The 24,253-nt window shown below is 32.6% G+C and overlaps 1 protein-coding gene across 4 annotated transcripts; it reads left to right on the forward strand.

The window, feature by feature from the left end:
• Positions 1-964: 964 nt before the first annotated feature.
• Positions 965-4,224, forward strand: LOC115725303 (root phototropism protein 3). 4 transcript variants are annotated; one of them, XM_061117465.1, is made up of 5 exons: positions 965-1,149; positions 1,349-1,525; positions 1,637-1,706; positions 1,794-3,101; positions 3,371-4,224. In XM_061117465.1, exons 2-5 carry the CDS (start codon positions 1,413-1,415, stop codon positions 3,926-3,928), a joined length of 2,049 nt encoding a protein of 682 aa, XP_060973448.1. In that variant the 5' UTR covers positions 965-1,149; positions 1,349-1,412; the 3' UTR covers positions 3,929-4,224. The 4 variants fall into 4 exon arrangements, with proteins under 4 accessions (XP_060973448.1, XP_030510629.2, XP_060973450.1 ...); XM_030654769.2 differs by having other exon boundaries at positions 1,025-1,153; XM_061117467.1 differs by having other exon boundaries at positions 1,147-1,166.
• Positions 4,225-24,253: the final 20,029 nt, after the last annotated feature.

Genomic DNA, 24,253 nt, shown 5'->3' on the forward strand with positions numbered 1-24,253 from the left:
CTTTTTGGGCTTGTTTCGTCTTTCGGGCTAGTCTATTCGTGATTACGTATCGTGTCATTTGTACTTGTCGTATCGTGTCGTGCTTAAATACATATTTTTAATGTCGTGTCGTACTAATGTATAGCATCATATTGTATCGTGTCCAAATTTATATTTTTTCGTGTCTAGTCGTGCTCATACTACCGAAACTAGTGTCAATTTGTGTCATATCACAATATTTGGTTTGTATTTACAGCACTACTCCTTTCTAAAGAAGCCACCTCCTTTCTAAAGAAGCCACCTTTAACTCACACACTATCCCATAGTGTGTAAGTATGCAAATAAAATCTTCTAAACTATGATTTTGGAGAGTTATGCCCTTGGAATTTTTTTTCTAAAAAACCCACTAATATTCATTGCAAATATGTTCCATAGGTTGTATTTTGTTCATTTTCCTAAAATAATTTGTTATTATTTTCTATTGCTGATCAAACAACATATATTTTCTTTTTTTTTTTTCATTCAAATTTATTTTTGTATTTCTTTCCTCCCTACTAGAGTCTAGACATTAAACATAATGATAACAGTGTTAAGCTTTTAAAGCTTTTCTTTACTTATTCATAGCTTTTTTAGTCTTTATCTCATTTTAATTCTTATAATTTTGATCTTAAACTAAAATGTTTGAAATTAAATCCCAAACTTGAAGACAGTAACAGCCAATTAAAATGTTTGAAATCCCAAAATTGATCGACAATAATGGATGATGAAATATTGAGTTAATTAAGAGAATAATAATAATAATAATAAGTAAAAGTTGCATTTAATTTTCTAGTTTTCCTAGAGAATAATATTTATAATAATTAATTGTTATATGTAATGTAAGTGTAAGTGAACCCCAAACAAAATCCAACCCAAAATTCTACAAATTGATAATAATAACAACAACATCAAAACAGCCGGGACCAGAACACGTTGCTTTTACACAAAACAACAACAATCACGCTCCATAAAGCACCACTTTCCTTCCTCCTAATTTCTTTCTTCTAAATAATATTTTCACCATTTTAATTCAACTCACTCCATTACAAAATTTTCTCTTTTCCCTTTTTTCTAATGTTAAAAAATAAAAATGAGAATAGAAATGAAATGAAATGATCCAAATATACAACAGTAAGTAAGTAGAACAAGTATGCCCATTACTTCACAGCCTGTATTATTATTTTAAGCTCTTCAAAAATGAAAAATCAGTTTTTAAAGCCGACACTTGAAGATTATTCTAAGCATCCCATGTGGGACTTTTTTATTTTATGTTCTTTCAAAATTTAATTTTTCTCTGTTTTTTTTTTATATATTTGCTCTGAATTTTCAGTCTGAGTTGAGAAGAAAGAAAACCCACCTCAGATTTTCCAGGATTTTTGGTTATTACCATCATCATGTGGGAATCTGAAAGTGAGTCAGTTGCTGAACGTGAGTATGGGAATGGAGTTCTTAGCTCAAGCAAACATGGTGTTAAAACTGATGGGTTTGAGCAACGTGGACGTGACTGGTATGTATCATTTTTCATTTTTATGGTTTTTGGAGGTTGAATTCTGCCATGGTTGGAATGTTATGAAAACCCCATTTGAGATAATGAACTTTTCTTTTCTTATGTAATAAGGTATGTGGCTACTGATATTCCCAGTGATTTGCTTGTTCAAGTTGGAGATGTTTGTTTTCATTTGCACAAGGTACAAAATTTCCTTAACTTTATTAAAAACAAGACTTGAAATTCTGTGAATTGTTCTGAATTGTGGTTTGTTTTTTGGTTTTTTAAGTATCCCCTTCTTGCAAGGAGTGGAAAGATGAATAGAATTATATATGAAACCCGGGACCCGGATATGAGTAAGGTTGTTCTTGATGATATTCCTGGAGGGGCTGAAGCTTTTGAGCTAGCAGCAAAGTTTTGTTATGGAGTAGCTGTTGATCTAACGGCTGCTAACATATCCGGCCTTCGTTGTGGCGCGGAGTATCTTGAAATGACTGAGGATTTAGAAGAAGGCAATCTTATATTCAAGACAGAAGCTTTTCTGAGTTATGTTGTTTTGTCTTCATGGAGAGATTCCATTGTTGTTTTGAAGAGTTGTGAGAAGCTCTCTCCTTGGGCTGAGAATCTTCAAATTGTGAGAAGATGTAGTGAGTCTATTGCTTGGAAGGCTTGTGCTAATCCTAAAGGGATTAGATGGGCTTATACTGGGAAACACCAGAGTGTTTCAAGCCCGAAATGGAATGAAAGGAACGAATCTAGCCCGAGTAGGGGTCAGCAACAAGTTCCTCCTGATTGGTGGTTTGAAGATGCTTCAATTCTAAGGATTGATCATTTTGTTAGAGTCATTACTGCAATTAAAGTAAAGGGTATGAGATTTGAGCTTATTGGAGCTGCAATAATGCATTATGCATCTAAATGGCTACCGGGTTTGATAAGTGAAGATGGATTTGTAGTTGGAGATGAAGGCAGCCACAGCAGCAACAGCAACACTAGTAGCAGTGGAGCTGCCAGTTGGAAAGGCGGGCTTCATATGATTCTCGCAGGGACTAAAGAAGACATCCCAACGGTGCAGGCAAAAGATCAACGGATGATAATTGAGAGCTTGATTAGTATTATACCGCCGCAGAAGGACAGTGTCTCCTGCAGCTTCCTTCTTAGGCTGCTGAGAATGGCAAACATGTTGAAAGTGGCACCGGCTTTGGTGACTGAGTTGGAGAAGAGAGTGGGAATGCAGTTTGAGCAAGCCACTTTGGCTGATCTTTTGATTCCTAATTTCAACAAAGGAGAGACTATGTTTGATGTTGATCTTGTTCAAAGACTTTTAGAGCATTTTCTGGTTCAAGAACAGACTGAAGGTTCAAGTCCAAGCAGGCAATCATTTTCAGATAAACACATGTATGATGCAAGCCAAAGAGCTGCTCTTGCTGGTCCTAATGCCAAGATGAGAGTATCTAGGCTTGTTGATAGTTACCTTACTGAGGTGTCTAGAGACAGAAACCTCTCTCTCACTAAGTTTCAGGTACTGGCTGAAGCTTTGCCTGAATCTGCAAGGACATGTGATGATGGCCTTTATAGGGCAATAGATTCCTATCTTAAGGTAAAATTCACTCTCTCATTTCATGCAATTTTTGTCAATGCCCTTTTTTATGAAGAGTGATCAAAACTATATGCAAAAAACATTGCTGGCCAATACCCTTTTTTCAAAGAAAAATTCTTAGCAAACAAATGGAGCTGCATTGTAAATTTCCAATAAGATTTCATGTATCCTTTTTGGGTTTTTGTCATCAATTGAGTTAGCATCTGGGAAATGTTTTGTTTAGCTCAGAAACTTTATATAACTCAAAATCAAAATTGTGAACTCAACAGGCTCATCCAACACTCTCTGAGCATGAAAGGAAGAGACTTTGTCGAGTAATGGATTGTCAAAAGCTATCGATCGATGCTTGTATGCACGCTGCTCAGAACGAAAGGCTTCCATTGAGAGTAGTAGTCCAAGTACTCTTCTCAGAACAGGTCAAGATAAGTAATGCCTTATCCAATACTACACTGAAAGAGGCTGCAGGAGAGTCCCAGTTCCAACCAATGGTCTCAAACAGAAAAAGTCTACTTGAAGGGACCCCACAATCATTTCAAGAAGGATGGGCTACTGCCAAAAAAGACATTAACACACTAAAGTTTGAGCTGGAGACTGTTAAAGCCAAGTATGCTGAACTCCAAAACGACATGGATACCCTTCAACGACAGTTCGAAAAGATGTCAAAACAAAAACAAGGATCTGCTTGGACAAGTGGATGGAAGAAACTTGGTAAACTTACAAAGATGACACACATTGAGAACCATGAAATTGGTTCTCAGCTCCCTACAACAGCTGCAGATCAGCAGACCAAAAAGACTCCTAGAAGGTGGAGAAACTCAATATCTTAAGAGAGAGAGATACATATAAAGAAATAGAGATTGATTGGTTTTTTTTTTCTTTTCCAAAAGTGATTTTCATTTTTTATTTGCAAGAAAAAATGAAGGCCTTTTCTTTCTTTTTTTGTTTCTTTAGTACAGTGTTTTTGGGGAAACTAGCATAATAATTGACACTAAATTCTGTTAGTTGTCTTCAGTGAGTGACCCCTTTTTTCTTTCTGCTTTTTGTAATGTAAATGGATTTTTGAACTTTTTGTCTTTTCACTTTAAAGAATGAAACAGCCTTGAGCTGTAAAATCACATAGAAATTATGATAGTTACCAAAACAATCAGTCAAAGATTGAAGAAACAAAAAAAAAATGTCAATTAACTTAATTACAAACTAAAGATTCATACACAAAGCAAATTTACCAAGTTTTCATTTTTCATTATGGCCTTAAGTCTAAAGATTTACCCAATGAACCAATCATAAGCTTCTTTAGCTGTAATAACTTATCTTATTGAATCTGACTTATGTCATTATTATCTTTTTGTCTTATATATAGTAATAGTATAAAAATAGAATAAATATGATCCTATCTTGGTTGAACATGTATAGTTTAAAAATGTGGTGTTCAAAGTATGAAAAGAATGATTTTGAGTTCAATGTCGGATAGACTTTGAATGTGGAAGACAATGTGCCACGCCATTACTATATATACATATATTTATATATATATGATGTTTGATACACATTATTTAATGTTATGTTGTGTTGTGACTCTAACATGTGCATTGCCACATTTAGAGTTAATAATTAGTATCCCCACCAAGATTTGGACTTCAAAGGAAACCTATATCTATATGTCTACACTATTACTAATATATACATTGGGATATATATGATTTAATATTAAGTTATTATTACTATTTTTATTATTGGTGGGAGGATCTTAGCATTTGAATCTTGATGAAGTACTTCATCATGTATATATAAAATTGTAAAATCACATTCTCAAATATGTTGCACTTTTCCCTTTCAAAAAAAATGTTGCACTTTTTATAGTACAAGCACACTTGTGCCTTGTACAGCCTTCCCTTCGCATGCTTGCATTGCAGTTTATTCCTTTTCTAACAAATATGTATCTTAGGTTAGAAAAATTAATAATAAACACAAGATCTATTTCTATATAACATAGAACACAATAATAAAAATAATAGTTAGGTATGTGTACCTGATTGATCCATAGCAATTATCTCTATTTGATCCACAGCAGTTACTCCAGTTTGATAGTGCAATACTATCAACTAAGTCTTCCTCCCTAGATCTCTAAATCAGAAGCAGTTTATTTATCTGATTATCAAAAGGTATACAATTGTGATGAGATAATATGTATTTATAGAGTTAGGGATGGGACTTAGCTACAAAACCCTAGTTGGGTTGGGCCTGCTCATCAAAGGCTTCAGTCAACTAGAAAAGCCCACACTTCTGCTTCACCTAGACTTTACACACAGATGCTAAGCCCATTAACAATTGATCACCAACAACATGGGCTAACACAGCAAAGAACTATCCAATCAACCCAAGTTTTAATAAAACTAATAAAATTTAATGTAAGCCCAAATAAAAGTCTAACATTCTCCCACTTGGGCTACATTGATTTCAATACATATATATTATATATCAAAATAATTTTGTTTGAAAACGACTCATGGGTTGAACAATAGGAAAACATTTGTGGCCACTTTAAAAAATGATAGTTCTCTGATAGCATCTCAACATACCGGTCCAATTTAACCTTTGATAATGAACTATGACAATCATATTGTTTTTAACTCAACAAAAGACATTCATAATCACAAATACCAAAGTATTAAATCGACATGGTCAATAAGTCTAGTAGTGTGGTAAGGAATTATGTTCAACATGTGATCAATTTAAAATAACATAATATCCTTATCAGTCCTCAATTTCACTGATACCGTGATGCTTAATAAAATAAGCCAGTGAAATTAAACATACACTACTTAATAAATAAGTAAGTGTCATTAAACTTGCTTAAAACATTAAGCCAACAAAATATCATTGTCTTTTAGTAAATATACTTAAAATACAATGATCACAACAAGATATGAACTACATGCTTTCAATTCAATTATTCTCGAGAATATAACAAAGCCTAACTGAAAGCATAAACATCCAATAATCAAAAAAGTATTGGCCCACAAAGTAGTTCATAACATCAACAAGTAAATTACATATAAATGTAATCTCAAAAGATAAAGCAAGAAACTCCCACTAACCCAAAGGAGCAAAAGATTATAAAATGCCTATATCAAAAACATGTTTATCAAACAATATGGCACTTAATCCTTTGGTTAGAGGATCTGCAAACATCAACTTGGTCTTTCAATATTCTATCACAATATCTCCTTTCTTAACCAAGTCTTTAATAGTGAGATACTTTATTTCCTTATATTGGGAAGCACTACTAATCTCATTATTCTTTGAAAAGAAAACAACAATACTATTATCACAATAGATTAGTATAGGAGAGGAAATAGGATCAACTAGTCGTATCTCTAAAATCAAATTCTTTAACCATAAAGCTTGCAAAGATGCCCCATAACATGCAACAAATTTAACATACATAGTAGATGATACGATTAAAGTCTATTTAACACTTTTTCAAGAAATAGCAGCACCAACAAAAGTGAAAATATAGCCAGAAGTTGACTTTAAATCATCTACATAACCACCAAACTCTGAATCTGAATAACCAACAACTTAAAGATTGTTGACATGCTTATACACAAGCATAAAACTCTTCGTTCTATGCAAATATCTCAAAACTTTATTGGCTGCAACCCAATGATCATGGCCAGGATCAGATAAATATCTCCTAAGAACATCGACCATGAAAGCAATATCAGGTCTAGTGCAAACCTAAGCATACATCAAACTCCCTACTGCACTTGCATATGGGATATTCTTCATTGCTTCTCTTTTTAAGTCGTTCTTAGGACAATGTTGCTTAGTAAATTTGTCCCTTTCAAAATAGGAACGAAACCAGCTTTACACAAATCCATGTTGAACCTTTTGAGCACACGATTATTGTAAGCTTCTTGAGGTAAGCCAAGAAATTTTCAATTCTTATCATGATGAATCTCAATCCCCAAAACATAGGATGCCTCTCCAAGATCTTTCATATCAAAATTGGAAGACAGAAAATTTTTTGGTCTCATTTAGTAATGACAAATCACTGCTGGCAAGTAAAATATCATCTACATAAAGAACAAGAAAAAATATGATGACTCCCACTGATCTTCATATAAATACACTAGTCAAACTTGTTCTCGATGAAACCCAACAGTGTCACAACCTTATCAAACTTCAAGTACCACTGGTGAGATGCCTGTTTGAGACCATAAATGGATCGTTTTAACTTGCAAAACAAGTTGTCATTTCCATTTTCCTCGAAGCCTTCAAATTGAGACATATAGACTTGCTCACTCAATTCTCCATTCAGAACAACAGTTTTAACAATCATTTGATGCAACTCTGAATCAGAGTGCACAACTAAATCCATAATAATTCTGAATGAATCTTTAGTGGTAACAGGTGAGAAAATTTTGAGTGTAATCAATACCTTCTCTTTGAGTAAAGCCTTTAGCCACTAAACACGCTTTAAACCTTTCAATCTGTCCCTTTTTATCCCTTTTAGCCTTTAAAATCCACTTACAACCTATTGGTTTAAAACCATCAGGTAATAAAACTAGCTCCCATACACCATTTTTCTTCATGAAGTCGATCTCATCATCCGTAGCTGCTGACCATTTTGAAGATTGTGGACTATTAAGTGCTTCACTAAAAGTGACAGGATCCACAAAATGATCAATATCATATTCTCCTTCTCCAAGATAAACAAAATTATCATGACACTTTGTTGACTTCTTTTGTCTCTGAGATCTTCTTAGAGGAGGTACTTCTGGAATAACTTCTCTTTGTTGATCATTGTTTTGAATAACATCTTTCACAACTGGAATTTCTTCAATAACAGGATTCTCATTAACAATAGGAGCTTCATCATTAATAGGCCCTTCATCAATAATAGGACCTTCATCATCTTCGATATCGGGAGCAATGTATTCATCAACAATGGGAGCATTACCAACTGGAGTAGGATAGAGACTACTATTATCATCTCTTGAAAATGACATAGGAATACAAATTCCTTTAAATGACTCCCCCATTTCAAGAGATGTTGAAGGAATATTTTCAGCAACATCAAATTCCAGAAACTTAGCAGCCTGAGATTCAACAATTCGCGTACCACGAGTAGGACAGTAAAAGCGATAGCCTTTTGAGTGCATTGGATAACCAATGAAATAACAAAGATTTGTTCTCGGATCTAACTTTTTCAAATTAGGATCATAAATCTTTACTTCAGCTGGACAACCCCATACACGAAGATGATTCAGACTAGGCTTCCGCCCAGTCCACAACTCAAAAGGAGTCTTGGGAACAGATTTACTGGGAACATGATTTAAAATATAAGTTGCAGTCATAAGTGCTTCACCCCATAAAAACTCTGGAAGATTTGTTCTACTCATCATACTTCTAACCATATCCATGAGAGTGCGATTTCTCCTTTCAGCAACGCCATTTTGCTCAGGTGAACCAGGCATAGTGTATTGAGCAACTATATCATTTTCTTGTAAGTACTCTGCAAAAAACCCCATGTGTTGTCCAGATTCTGTATAACGACCATAATATTCTCCTCCACGATCAGAATGAACAACTTTGATGATTCTTCCTAATTGTTTCTCAAGAACATTTCGAAAGATTTTAACTTTATCAAGAGCGTTGGATTTTTCTTGAATCAAGTGAAGCCATATAGAGAAAAATTATTTTTAAAAGTGATAAATACTTGTTTCTGCACAACGTGGTGGAATAAGGTCCACTAATGTCAGTGTGGATAATCTCTTATAAAGAGTGACTATAGATAGCAGTCTACTTTCTTATTTTAGTCAATTTTTCACAAGTACAATCAACACAAGTATTCCAACCAGAAACATCAACAGGAGGAAGAATTTTAGCTAGAAGGAATCGATCATTTTTTGTTTAGAAATATGACCCGATATATCGTGCCATAATAATAAGGATGTTATCTTAATATAAGATTTCTTACCCACAATATTCACAGCATTGAAAAAAAGAAGCTAAGGAAGTCAATGATAATTTGAAAAGAATATCAGAGTAAAAACAGTTTCCAATTATTCAGAGTCAAACATAATGTCAACACTATAATTGGCAAAAGGAAAAGAAAATTATTGTTTAACTAAAAGCGGAAGCGAAACTGAATTACTTTAAAAGTAGGAATCAATAAAGTACTGTTCAAAACAATCTGAACACTAAACTGTAATTCATGAATTAATGTGCCAACATAAATAACGTCAACTCCAATATAAGTGTCCACTGTAAGCATTGACTCCCTCTCACTTGGCTTTCTGAGATCCCTTAGCCCCTGGTTGTGGTTGCTTCTTTTCATATTTTCTTTATCCTTTGTTGGGCTTGAGTTGAGAAACAAAGTGAGAAGATTCATTCTTCTCATTCTATTAGCTTGCTTGTTTCAACTATATACTGAGAAATAAGGTTACTAACACTCCATATTTTACTATAAGTGTTTAGGTTGTCTTGGTAAAGCTAAAAGAAGTAAGAAGTTCATGAAGAACTTGAAGAATGGTGTAAAAGTCAGGAAGAGGAATATTATGATCTTTCAACTTGGACTGAACATTAAAAATTGCAGAATAAAATCTCGCACTCCTTTTAATTCCTCATACTTAATGGTTGTCATTTCATCCATAAGATGTCCAGCTTCAGCGTTTTCACCAGTGTCATATAGTTTTTCTACAACATTGAAAAACTCTTTGGCATTTGTAGTGTCTGGCAAACCACTCAATAGATGTTCAGGAATGGATCTTTTCATAGTAAGAAGACTAAGACGACTTGACTTTTCCCATTGTGCATGATGAGTTCTCTGGGCAGTTGTACTGGAGTCAGTAAGATCAGCAGGTTTTTCTTCTCGAAGGCATAAGTCCAAATCTATTATGCCTAAAGTAATTTTCACATCTCGTTTCCATGTCTTAAAGTTGGAAACATTCAGAATTCAGATAAAAACGTTATTGTTGTTCGCAGAAAGAAGACCGAAAAATCCAAAAAATTAAAACTTGAATAAGCAATATGAGCAATGCATTAGAAAATATTGTAGAGTCAACTGGTCATTATAAACTCCCCTTTGGGGTGAGAATATAACACACACATGATCTACCTTCATGAAGTTAACAACAAAGAAAAAAATACATATCATTTAAGAATTTTATTACCTTTGGGCAAATAAATTTCTTAAAAATATGTATTAATTCAAGCAAAAAAACTAATAATAAATTTATATATTTAAATTATTACCTTTGGGCAAATAATTAAAATATATACATTTAATATTAACTCACTTCATGGAATGTGAACTAATATATGTAAATACTACCTTTGGGCAAGTAATTACACATATAGTCAACCAAAAGATATAATATTTTCTTCAACATGTGAAATTTGGTGATAAAATAGTCATTGAAAATTAATAATTTTCAACCAAATTTCTAAAAGAGATATATAATTGCTTTTATTATATTGATAATCAAAAAATAAAGTGTCCACCATAACACATTATTTTTGTATCAAACAATCAAGTTTTATAAATTTAGAACAACAAATAATTAAAAGATGTGAATATAAGAAAATTGGTGGAGATTACATAGTCAAGATAAATTAAACAAGAGAGTGACTATGTCATATGGAACGAGAAGAAACTCAAAAAAAAATTTCTATGATCGACAGATTTCGAAAAATCATCAAAAATTATTTTGTATAATTTTTTAACTACATAATTATCATTAAAATAATAATAATTATTAAACGGAGTCAAAAAATTAATTAAAAATCATAGAAAAATTAGAAATTTAATTTTAAGCACGCTGAAAAAATAACGTCGAAAAACGACATTCCAGGAGGCCTCACGCGCCCCCACGCGCCTCCTGCGCGAGTGGGCGTTGCTGCTGGGACGGTCTTCTTCAACCTCCAGCGGGTCGGATGCGGGTCACGCGACCCGGTCGGCCCCAGTCGGGTCTGTCCCATTTTCCGGCCAAAAAAACGACGAAAACACACGATTCTTGATGGGTTTTGCTCGGGATGGAATTTCTAATTGATCTATGCTACTAATTTCGGGTATTAAAGATTAAATCTCTAGATTTCATGGCAAACCCAATCCGAAAATTAAGAACTTAAAAAAAAATTGATTGTGATATCAATTCTCGATTGAAACACGAAATAAATGGTGTAAGAAGGTTGATAAACAATTGATAATGAGATATCTATAATCAATTTTAGATCAAAAACAATAATATCAAAACACACAAATTATAATTTCATATTATAATTATATAAACCCTAAAACTTTAAACTTAAAATTCTCATAATATACATAATGATTTCATGCATATAATATATCAATTGAAAGAGAATTTAACGATCAATAAAACCCCTAAAGTTTTAAGATTTAAAAACAAAAAATTGAACATAAAATAATAACGAAATTGATATGTAATTTTAGATAATTAACATATAAAAATTAATTATACTAATTATAGGTTATAAATTATATACAATAGGCAATCTGATACCACATGTTAGAAAAATTAATAATAAACCCAAGATCTATTTGTATATAACATAGAACACAATAATAAGATATAATAGTTAGGTATGTGTATCTGATTGATCCATAGCAATTATCTCTGTTTGATCCACAGCAGTTACTCCACTTTGATAGTGCAATACTATCAACTAAATCTTCCTTTCTAGATCTCTAAATCAGAAGCAGTTTATTTATCTGATTATCAAAAGGTATATAATTGTGATGAGACAATATGTATTTATAGAGTTAGGGAGGGGACTTAGCTACAAAACCCTAGTTGGGCTGGGCCTGCTCATCAAAGGCTTCAGTCAACTAGAAAAGCCCACACTTCTGCTTCACCTAGACTTTACACACAGATGCTAAGCCCATTAACAATTGATCACCAACAACATGGGCTAACACAGCAAAGAACTATCCAATCAACCGAAGTTTTAATAAAACCAATAAAATTTAATGTAAGCCCAAATAAAAGTCTAACATCTTATGTATACAACATATATTTTGTAACAATATCTTAACACTTTATTAATTAATCATTCCATTAAGAAGTATTTTCATACATAAGTATATTAATATATATAGTTAAAGGATAGAATAAATAGGATTCCCCCTTCAAATATTACTACATTCAAATTTTGTTTTCTGAATTTTTCATATTAGTAAAAATTATTTGTAATTTTTTAATTATACGCGCGTAGCGCTGAGGTGACGCTACCACCTAAACTCCAAAAGTATCACATAAGTAGTCTTTTGGCCACGTGTAACTAAAGGGCCAAAACTCTAGAAAAGGACTAGTTCGGGGGATTTTTACCAACGAAAATTTTCAAAGGACAATAGTTGAATGTGGTAATACTTAAAGGAAAAAAAAAATACTTAGCGGGAATGTTAGGTAATCAATCAATATGTATACTAGTCGTAAAGTATATGCCAAGAGGCACGTAATACCCATCAAAACTTATGAGTTATAATTATATATCTTACTTTCATTAATTATGTTTAAACAATTATTAAAAAAAATATGTTTAAACAAGAACATAGTGTAGTATAAGTTCGTATATTAAAAGTAAGATCATCAGTCGTCCTGTCTAAATATAAGCTTGTTTGATTTTTTTCGTTATTATCTACTAATAAGCAAAAGAAATTTAAAAAAAATAATAATATAATAACTAATAAAAATTTATGACAAAAAGATGAAGAATAATACAAAAAAATATAATATCATGTGTATGCTCGTATAAATTTTTATACTATTATATATTTACTAATAAACAAATAAAATGAAAAACTAAAAAATAATAAAGCAAGTAAAATTCATTATAAAAATATCGAAAAAATGGTAAAAAAAATGTACAAAAAAACTTTTAAAACAAAAGTATTTTAAAAAAGCAAATGGAGTGAAAAAAAAAATAAGAGATTTTTTAAAGAAAAAATAAAATAAAAAGGTGAGAGATTTAAAAACAAGAGAGAGAGAGAGAGAATAATGACAAAAATATTAATAATTAGGGAATAGGCCTGCGGGCGGTTTTAAATATCTTTTTAATTTTATATTAAAATTAATTATTTTTTTATTATGAATGAAATTTAAAATATAATATTTTTTAATTTTTTTTTTTTTGATGAATCGGATTATGTATTGGCTCAAGAACAAGTGTTTACAAACTAATAGCACCCATTAAGAGGCAATTGTTATACCCGAAATTCAGCTACACTTTAAAAGTTGACACGTGTCCAACAAAAGGAATACGAAACAATTCTAAATGATACTTCGATATAATTAAATGGATATTAAATAACTCGTTTATTAATTAAAGGTTAAATAGATAATATTCAAAATTCATTGACTTTATAGTCAACAACGAGACAAGAATAGTAACTATTGATTTGAGATTAACGAGATGCATGCCTCGGAACATACCGATAAAGAAAGGAATATTCATCCATCCGAGCAAAGTGAGTGTATCAACACAAGATGCCTCGCATTTTATACAGTGAGAAAGATCACCTCGCATTACAAATATCACAAAAAGAATATAGGAAGATGAGAACCTTCCCAACACTTAGCATATTTTCTTATCAAGATGGATAAGGAAGATAACTCAAATCAGAAAAGATATAACCTTTCACGTCAATAATAACCATCTAAAGGATAAAACTAAAGAATGGCTTAGTAGTTATTTAGTATTGTCTCATATGTGATTTAAATGAAATGTAGGGATTGTCCACGTTTTATGAACAGTTATATTTAAATATATCCCAAAATGAACAACTGTCTAACCTATACTCCTATAAATAGGGGCAGATTCCATGAAAAAGGAGACGGAAAAAAAATTGAGAGAGAATCTTTATTATTCAAAATTAGAGTGTATTTTGTACTCAAATAAATATCCCTAATAAGAATGACTCGTGGAATAGGTAGATTTTAACTACAAAACCACGTAAAAATATCTGAAATTATTATATATTTTGTTATTTATTAATTTATGTTGAATATTTATTACTAAAAGGCTACTTAATTTTAGTTAACGAAAATCTATGTTAACAGTTATCTTTATATTTATCAGTTTTTGTATTAGTGAAAGTTAGTAATGCATCTCTTATATATATACGAATTCATAACTATTATCTAGCATAACACTTGGTTTGTTGAATTATCAGAGGTTATGAAGATGTAAATCTTAGATATTAATATTAGTAGTGTTTGTCTTCATCTTTAATTAGCATATCAACTTAGGAACATATGTACTCTTTTTTTTCTACCCTACAATATTTGAGGACTATCAAACTATAGCAATTCCTATTGTATTTGTTGACAACCCTTTCATTAGAAACACACTTAGACAAAAAAGAGAATATTGCTAGCAAGATCTAAAAGATGCTATTACAGAATTATGTTCCCATGAATTCGAAGCCAAGATCTCATTTTCTTAATTTTTGTTTATTTTATATGTAATTTTCAGCTACAAACGTTTGGGAAAGAATGCTGAAGAAGCAGATATAGAGGAGTTCATAGACATGGCTAGTAAGCCCTTTTTTCCGATCAAGAGAAGCTAGTCCAAGAAAATGTTCATTCTCAAATGAAAAGCTTCTGCATGTATATGGATGAAATTCTTCTAAATATTGAGAAGAAAAAGGAGCCAAATGATCTTAGTTTTGCTACTGATATGGATAACTCTCCATCTAATCATCAGGGTGAGTTCCTATTGAAGTCATTTGATGTTTCTACAAGTAGTCATGCACGTTCTATATGGCCATTCATTTGTACTTTCCTTTGATGGTCCAAGAATCTTTGCACACTGTTAGTTGAGATTCTGGTATCTTTCTTCTAATTGAAAAGAATGTTGGAATGATATTTGAGAATGATTTATACAGTGCAGATGTATCTGAAAAGAGGCCATTAAGACGTGCTGAAGTTTCTCAAAAACTCAAAGATCTTATGGGCTACACACTTGAGATTAAACCCTCTCAAATACCTCACAAGGAAGCAGGGCAAGGATTATTCTTAGATGGTGAAGCTGAAGTTGCCATCTACCCCAGTCTAATCTACTCCCCTGCTTATTATCGATACATTCCTGGATACCCAACAGCTCATGCAACCAACCATATTGGGGTTTGGGGGATGAAAGATGTGAGGTGTGGGATGCCTTTGTTAGAATTATTATTGTGGACTAATATAATCATGAGCTTAATACTATAAACACAATCATTAACTATGTGCCTAATATTTATTCACTACTATAATGGGATGGTTAATAATTAATAAATGTATTTGAGGCACATGAGAGCACTCTAAAACTATAATTGGCCCATTAAATTATAGTCCACCACTAATTATACTCATTAACCCAATAAGCTTAATAAAACCCCTTAGGGTTAAGTGTTGGATATATATAAAGGGTTAATATGTGTTAGTATGAGGATGATGAGAAAGTGTGTGTGGTGATAAGAAAAGGACTTGCTTTCATAAGCTCCTCTTCTACTTCTTTTTCTACTTCCTCTTCTACCATCTTGGAGACACATTCACATTGAAGATTTTGGTGTCATAGCTCAAATGGAAAATGCCAATATAGGAGGTATGTGTTTTCATAAGTTTGTGATGCTCTAAATAAAGTATTGATTTTGCTTTTAATGATTATGAGCAATAATGTTTAATGTGTGTTTGGATAGTTCATAATCTATGTGATTGTTTAACAGCCTTGACTGTTTCAAAAGTCAGTATCAATCAATATCCAGAGTGATGAGAAACAAGTGAATTATGGCAGTGATGTTATCGAGTGAAGAAAGCCATTAGCTTTTGCTCATTATGCCAACCACCCTCACCCTGCCAAGGGTGTGGCCCCAAACATTATGGTTTGCCCTTATGACTTCCCATTGACAGAAAAGGACATGCGAGTTTACATACCAAATGTTGCATTTAGGAATTTAGAAGACTCAAAGTTGAAGGGGTTTGGAAGTTGTTGGTTCAAAAATGGGAGCTTTAGAAATACTGGATGTGAGGTGCCTCTTTTGAAGACATTATTAGTGTTGGTGTCTACACGAGCTCTCTGCAACGAAGAGTTACTATTGAACTACAGGTGGAGCAACTTGGAGCATCAACCTGAATGGTATACTCCAGTTGATGAAGAGGAAGATACAAGTAGATGAAGCTAAATTTTGGAAGGTTGGTATTGTTTGTTGCCTTTTACAGCCATTGTCTCTAGTTGAAAGAGAAATATTTACCAGTTTTGAAGGCTCAAAACTCCCAATATTGTTGGAGCATAATTAGGTTGAAGTTGAATCATACTTCTTGTTTTACAATAAATTAGGCAATAGATTGTCCAAGTGTCTACATTTTGTCATATCAATTTCTTGAACTCATAGGAATTATTCTTCGTAGAAATTATTCATATATGCATATTAGAGACTAAAATTGGTATCCTAATCTAAAACTATACATAATTTGTAAAATGGGATAACTTTTACTTAAACCCAATTTTACCCCCCTCATTTCTAAACTCTCTCTCTCTCTCTCTCTCTCTCTCTCGCGTTTGAAATCGCACCATCCACGATTCCCCACTCGAATGAAGAACCCACCGAACCCACCACCCCACGGAGGGAACCCATCCACAGAGCACGCGACGAGCCTGTCCCCTTTCGGTTTTTTAATTTTTTTTTCTTATTGATTATGGTGAAAATGTTGTTAGTTGATAGATTTAGGTTGGATATGTGCATTCTTGATTAGATCTAGGGTTAGATGGAGTAGATCTAGGGTCTGTGATCTTTCTGGGCAAGAAAATCCGATTTTCTGGTTTGATATGAGCTTGAAGATGAAGGCCCGATGGTCCGATGCATGGCCCGATGCATGGCCCGATGTAGGCCCCGATGTAGGGCCCGATGGTCTGATGCCCATTTTGGATTTTTTTAAAAAAATTTCTATTTATAGGACTGGCCCGATGGGCTCGATGTAGGGCCCGATGGTCGGCCCGATGGTCAGATGCCCACTTTATTTTTTTTTAATTTTTTTCATTTTATAGGACTGGCCCGATGGACCCGATGTAGGGCCCGATGGTCGGCCCGATGGTCAGATGCCCACTTTATTTTTTTTAATTTTTTTTCATTTTATAGGACTGGCCCGATGGACCCGATGTAGGGCCCGATGGTCAAATGACTGGCCCGATGGGCCCGATGTAGGGCCCGATGCCCACTTTAATTTTTTTTTTATATAACAAAGAGAGAAGAAGAGAGTGGGGAGGCAGTAATGTAAATGGGGGTATTTTAGGAATATTCAAAATGTGTCATATCCCACAAATATTAAATGTTATGTGTTTAGAAAAAAAATATTAGGTATATGTAAGTATAAAAAATTAAAATTTCCCTATTATTATTATAAGAAATAATATTACCATTTCAAATACTTATTATATTTACACACATTATATAAGCTTTTGTTAAGTAGTGAAGGAGTTTTGAAATAGCCCCAATGTGAAACCTCACCAATGAATGAGAGATGAAGATCAGCATATGACAGTTGATCTAATCACCACCACAACTGCAAACAAGCTATTGAAGAAGAAACCATGCATCACATCCACCACTCCAATACCCTTTTGCCCTATTCTTCCTATTTGGATTCTTTTTTCCAAGTAATCCATCTTGATGAACTATTGTTATAGCTGAGTTGAATGCACTGCAATAAAAATGAAAGGGAAACTGAAATAATAAATACTTGTATGCATAAATACAAAGAAACAATTCAATTCAAGAAAACTAACACAAAACAACTTAGGGATCGTTTGGGACAGCTTTTGGAAAAATTAAAAGTTGATTTTTAAAAAAACTATGATAAAAAAGTGTTTGGTAAATAGTTCAAAAACAACTTATTGAAAAATTTATGGAGAAGCTACAGCTAATACAGTCTAATTTTTGAAAAAGTTGTTTTGATTAAAAGTCTTTATAATAAATTTATACTAAAAATATATTTACTTACTTATTATATATTAAAAAATAAAATATTTAAAATAAATAAATTATAATAAAATAAATAGTATTTAGATCTCTTATTTTTCTTACTTCTATTTTCTTCCAATTTTCCTTATTTCTCATTTTTTTCACTAAAAATAAACTTTAATTCCTACAACTTATAAATTGAATCAAAATTAAATATTTTCATTTATAAATATATCTTAATAATTACAAAAACATTAACTAAAACTCAACTTATTTTAACATTTAAAATAAATAAAAGTATATTTTCATTTAACCCACAACACTATACATGCACCTACATACGTCACAGTCAGGGCCGGCCCTGAAACAAAGTGGGCCATAGGGAAAAAAAAATTTGGGCCCTTATGTTAGAGAAAATATGGTATTTTTCAAAATCGATAAAAAAAATGTATAATTTTAAAAGAGGAAAAAAAAATTTGGGCCCCTGGGGTGGGTGGGCCCTAGGCACAGGCCTAGCCCGCCTATGCCCAGCGCCGGGCCTGGTCACAGTTGCAATTAGTGTTGTAAGTTCGTGGATGTTGGTCTGACCCGTATTTATCTGTATTTTTCAATAAACGGGTCGTGTCATGCGTGCCATAGAAAAATACGGGTCGTGCTATGTTGTCACAATATGATTGTCATAGTTCATTATCAAAGGTTAAATTAGACTGGTATGTTGAGATGCTATCAGAGAACTATCTTTTTTTAAAGTGGCCACAAATATTTTCTTGTTGTTCAACCCATGAGTCATTTTCAAATAAAATTATTTTGATATATAATATATATGTATTAAAATTAATGTAGCCCAAGTGGGAGAATGTTGACTTTTTATTTGGGCTTACATTAAATTTTATTGGGTTTATTAAAACTTGGGTTGATTGGATAGTTCTTTGTTGTGTTAGCCCATATTGTTGGTGATCAATTGTTAATGGGCTTAGCATCTGTGTGTAAATTCTAGGTGAAGCAGAAGTGTGGGCTTTTCTAGTTGACTGAAGCCTTTGATGAGCAGGCCCAGTCCAACTAGGTTTTTGTAGCTAAGTCCCCTCCGTAACTCTATAAATACATATTGTCTCATCACAATTGTATACCTTAATTTTGATAATCAGATAAATAAACTGCTTCTGATTTAGAGATATAGGGAGGAAGACTTAGTTGATAGTATTGCACTATTGAATTGAAGTAATTGTTATGGATCGAATTGAGATAATTGCTATGGATCAATCAGGTACGCATACCTAATTATTATATATTATTATTGTGTTCTATGTTATATACAAATTGATCTTGGGTTTATTATTAATTTTTCTAACACAGTATTTTTGTGCCATGCTCGGATTCATATCGTGCTTTGCTCGTGCTGGCCCGTATTTCTTAAACAGTCCAATCCATTTTCATATTCGAGCTTAAATTCGTACTTTACTTTTATATATATATTTACAATTACAAAATTATATGTATATTTCAAAGTTTTAGTTGTATTTATATAACTTTTGAACAATATTTTACAAATAATCATATAAAAAAAATTATTAACATCATTGGAATTTAAATATTTACTTATAAATACTGAAATTTTTATATCACACCCTATAAATAAATGGGTAAATGCCATTTTGGACCCTCTGTTTTACAAAAGTTACCAATCGGACCTTGTGTTTTGTTAAATGACAAAATGGACCCTGTATTTTCTAAAATAGTACAAATAGGACCCTGAATTAATTTTTTGTCAAAATAAAATTTAATTATAATCCGATCTAAAAGTGCTATATGACAAAACTGTTTATATTTTTTGTATCTGTTCGTATTAAGCATTATCTTCAAGTTGGTTGTATTAAAAAAAAAGTTATCAAAAATTAAGCTCAGGGTCCTATTTTTACTATTTTAGAAAATACAGGGTCCATTTTGTCATTTAACAAAACACAGGGTCCAATCTGTAACTTTTGCAAAACACAGGGTTCAAAATGGTATTTACCCTAAATAAATTAATATATAATCTTATTTTTTTTATATCTAAATAGTTTTAATTATAGAACTATAATACTCAATATTATATTTAAGTTTTATTATTATTTTGACTTATTTATAATTGATTAATTAATATCTTATTATTATTACTAATAAATTTTAAGTTTTTTTAATATGTCTTGCTGTGTTTTCGGGCTTGTTGTATGTCGTGTTTTTCGAGCTAGTCTATTCGTGCTTACGTATCGTGCTTCTCGTGTTGTGTTGTGCTTAAGGACATATTTTTGGTGTCGTGTTGTGCCAATCTATACCATTGTGTTGTGTCGTGCCTAAGCCTATATTTTTTCGTGTCTAGTCGTGCTCATGCATTTTAGACTCGTACCGATTTCGTGTCGTGTCAAATAGCCAATTAACTCGTATTTACAACACTAGTTGCAATGATCATCCACATATTTTTTTTGTGTATTAAAGAAAGAATGAATCATCAAATATATATATATGGTAAAATTTATAGTACGGTTTTTACATGAACCTTCAATAAATATATAAATGGATTTTTTCATAAATATGAGAAAATGTAGTAGAGTTAACTTTTATATGGCATAAATAAATAATGTAAAAAATATGAAATTAAAAAATAATTTAAGTTTAAAATATAAGAAAAGAATAAATAAATTTAATAAAACTTGTAATAATAAGTTTTGCAGGAAAAATTACCAGCGCCGAAAAAGTCGCTAATATCGGAAAAGTTATTGTCACCGAAAAAGTTACTGAAAAAGTTACCATCGCCGAAAAAGTCAATGTTGCCAGAAAAGTCATTGGAAAAGTCACCAGAAGTAGATGTCTCAAATATAAATAAAAATAGAACCGGTTCTATAACATAATGAATAAAAACAAATAACTCAAACAAGTTATAATTGAAATATAATCGGTTCTGTAACACAATGAATAAAAACAAATAACACAAAATAATTCAAACCAATTACAATTAAAATAGAACTACTTATATAACAGTGTTATAATGAATAAAAATAAATAACACAAAATAATTTAAACCGGTTATGACTAAAATAAAACCGGTTATATAACATAATGAATACAAACAAGTAACACGCAATAACTTAAATCGATTACAATTAAAAAAAAAAAAAAAATCAGTTCCTAAAATACTGAAACATAAATTAAAAACAAAATTAATTAGTTCCACAATAAAATACTGCATAACACATAATACCTCATAAAATCGGTTATAATTTTTTTTTAAAAAAAAAAGTGGGGATCAATTCCAAAAATATTGAGGCATTAATATGAAAAAAAATCAATTTCATAAAAAAATAAATAAACACAAATAATAACACACAATTACTCAAATATAATATAAAAAATTGGTTATATTTATCAACTAGTTAAAAATTTGAGACAAAAATTAGTTTCGTAAAGCAACTAAGATAAAAACTCACACACAAAAACTGTTAGGAATATTTTACTAGGATCTAAATTTACTAACAAGTATGTTTCATTAACATCCTAAATATAAATATATCTAAAACAATGCAATTAAACACATAAGAGTTTAGAAAACCTTACATTGATTGCAGAGGAATATAATGACTCCTTCCACTCAGATCTCTAAACCTTATTCCTTTTTTTCGTAGAGTATTATCAAGATCTGAGCCTAGATCTCTTTCTCTCCTTCGGGTTTGGTTACCACCGTCTTACTCACTATGATTGAGTACTTGACTTGCTATGTATGGGCATGACACTCTATCACTACAGGCTCGAATTGGATGAAGAACAATGAAGGAGAGTTTGAATCACTATAGAAGGAGAGTTTAAATTTCAGGGCAAAATGAATTTAATTGATCAGCTCAATTTGAGTCTGATAGTGAGCATTTCATTTATAGAAGCAGGGGAATATAATGAGTAATATAGTGATACAATCTTAGCCTCACACGTGTTACAATCATTACAGAGCAAAAAGAATCTTCCCACAATCAGGCCTAACGATATTGGTTGTACAGCTGGGTTTGTTACCTCGGGAATAAAATATTCCAACAACTTTGGAGATACCTCATAATAGACCATGACTAAACTACCCCTGAGTATTTCATTCTGTAACACCACCCCTCAAGCGCGAGGGTGATGCAATCACTCCAAGCTTGCCGACTAAGAACTGAAACCGAGTGTGTGAAAGACCCTTAGTCAGATAGTCTGAAACTTGATCATGGGACAGTATATATCGAACTTCCAGCTATTTTTGTGGAACCTTATCTCTGACAAAATGAATATCCAATTCAATATTCTTGGTTCTAGCATGATAAATTGGATTAGCAGCAAGTGCACTTGCACTCATGTTGTCACACCAAATGACAGGAGGTGCTGGCAGTTTAAACCTCATTTCTTTGAGTAGCTCTTGAATCCAAGTGAGTTCAGTAGCTAAGTGAGACAAGGCCTTGTATTCAGATTCGGTACTGGATCGTGCTACCACTGTTTATTTCTTGGAGGACCATGAAATGAGTGAATCTCCCAAGAAAACACAGTAACTAGCTATGGATCTTCGGTCATCTGGGAAACATGCCCAGTCGGCATCAGTGAATCCTATAAGAGAGAGCCTACAACTTGGTGATATGTGTATACCATGCTGCATCGTGCCCTTGAGATACCTCAGAACATGTTTGGTTGCATTCCAATGCACATTGGTAGGACATTTTAGAAACTAAGTTTGTTCACAACAAAAGAAATATCGGATAGTGTGTGGCTCAGATTTTAGAGTGCACCTATGATGCTTCTATACTGAGATGGATCGGTCATGGGCTCACCATCGTTGATTGATAAGGTTTTGTTCGCTGTCATAGGAGTTGTACTAGGTTTCAAATTTGACATGTTAACTCTTTGAAGTAACTTAGAGATGTATTTCCCTTGTGACAAGTATAATCCTGTATCATCTCTAAAAACCTCAATTCCTAGGAAGTAGTGCAGAACTCCTAGATCTTTAAGGGAGAATGTGTTGTTCAACCGTGATATAAAATTCTCTAACTTGTGTGATTTATTCCCTGTGACAATGATGTCATCGACGTAGATTAGAACCATTATCACATAGTCATATTACTTCAGCAAAAAGAAGGACGAATTAGCCCTTCAATTCAGAAAGTTCCACTGCAGCAACATTGTTTTGAGTTGTTCATACCAAGCCATAGGAGCTTATTTCAACCCGTAGATAGACATTTGTAGCTTGCATACATAATGAGGCTTATTGGGATCTTCGAAACCTTAAGGCTAAACCATATAGACATCTTCATCCAAGGTGCCATTTAAAAAGACATTGTTTATGTCAAGTTGTCTTATGTCCCAATTTTTAGCTACAACAATAGTCAAGATAACTCTAACTGTTGAAGCTTTGATTACTAGACTAAATGTCTTTTTAAAATCCGCTCCAGGTCTGATGAAAGCCCTTGGCAACAAGGCGAGCTTTGACTCATTGAACTGATCCATCTGCATTCAACTTAATCTTATAGACCCACTTATTTCCAACAACATTGTAGTAAGGTGGAGGAGGTACTAAGTACCAGGTTTTGTTCTTCTAGAGGGCTACCATCTCAGTACTCATTGCTGAATTCCACCCCTTGTGACTAAGTACCTCTTGAACAGTGCGAGGCTCATAAAGATCACCTGTAGCAGTAACTTTTGACAGTAGAATTCGTGGCTTGAATATCCCAGTTTTTCCACTAGTAATCTTGGGATGTTGTGGCTGCTGCTACTCAGTTGGTTGAGGATTAGTAGCAGTTACTTCAACTGAAGCTTAAGCTGTTTCAGGTTCTTCAAGGTTTAGTGTGTGTTGACTAGATGCAGAACTGGCAGAAGTAAAACTAGGAGATTGCATTGGAGTCAAATCTGAATCTGAGTCAATATTAGGCATAGCAGATATGGGAGAGCCATAGTCAGGATAGGATGCAAATGTACCTGGTTTTGTGAGGAAAGAGTCTGAGATGATGATTCTGCAGGAGACTGAGATGGCATTGTGTTGAAAGGAAGATTGACCCAAGAGTGTGGAGTAGTGACAATGACTTCCTTTTTTGGTTGATAATTATTGAAGAAACCATGTTGGCATGGGTATTCTTTTTCATTAAATACGACATGTCTAGAAATATAGATTCTCCCATGAGAGCTAAGACATGTATAG

The sequence above is a fragment of the Cannabis sativa genome, chromosome 6, assembly GCF_029168945.1.
Source record: "Cannabis sativa cultivar Pink pepper isolate KNU-18-1 chromosome 6, ASM2916894v1, whole genome shotgun sequence".
In the NCBI taxonomy this organism is placed as follows: Eukaryota; Viridiplantae; Streptophyta; class Magnoliopsida; order Rosales; family Cannabaceae; genus Cannabis; species Cannabis sativa.

What these genes read in the sequence shown, in the direction of transcription:
- LOC115725303 (XM_061117465.1), top strand. Translation starts at nt 1,413, where the DNA reads ATGTGGGAATCTGAAAGTGAGTCAGTTGCTGAACGTGAGTATGGGAAT. An exon ending in TTTGTTTTCATTTGCACAAG is followed by an intron (nt 1,707 to 1,793) that starts GTACAAAATTTC and finishes TGGTTTTTTAAG; the next exon opens with TATCCCCTTCTTGCAAGGAG. An exon ending in CAATAGATTCCTATCTTAAG is followed by an intron (nt 3,102 to 3,370) that starts GTAAAATTCACT and finishes TGAACTCAACAG; the next exon opens with GCTCATCCAACACTCTCTGA.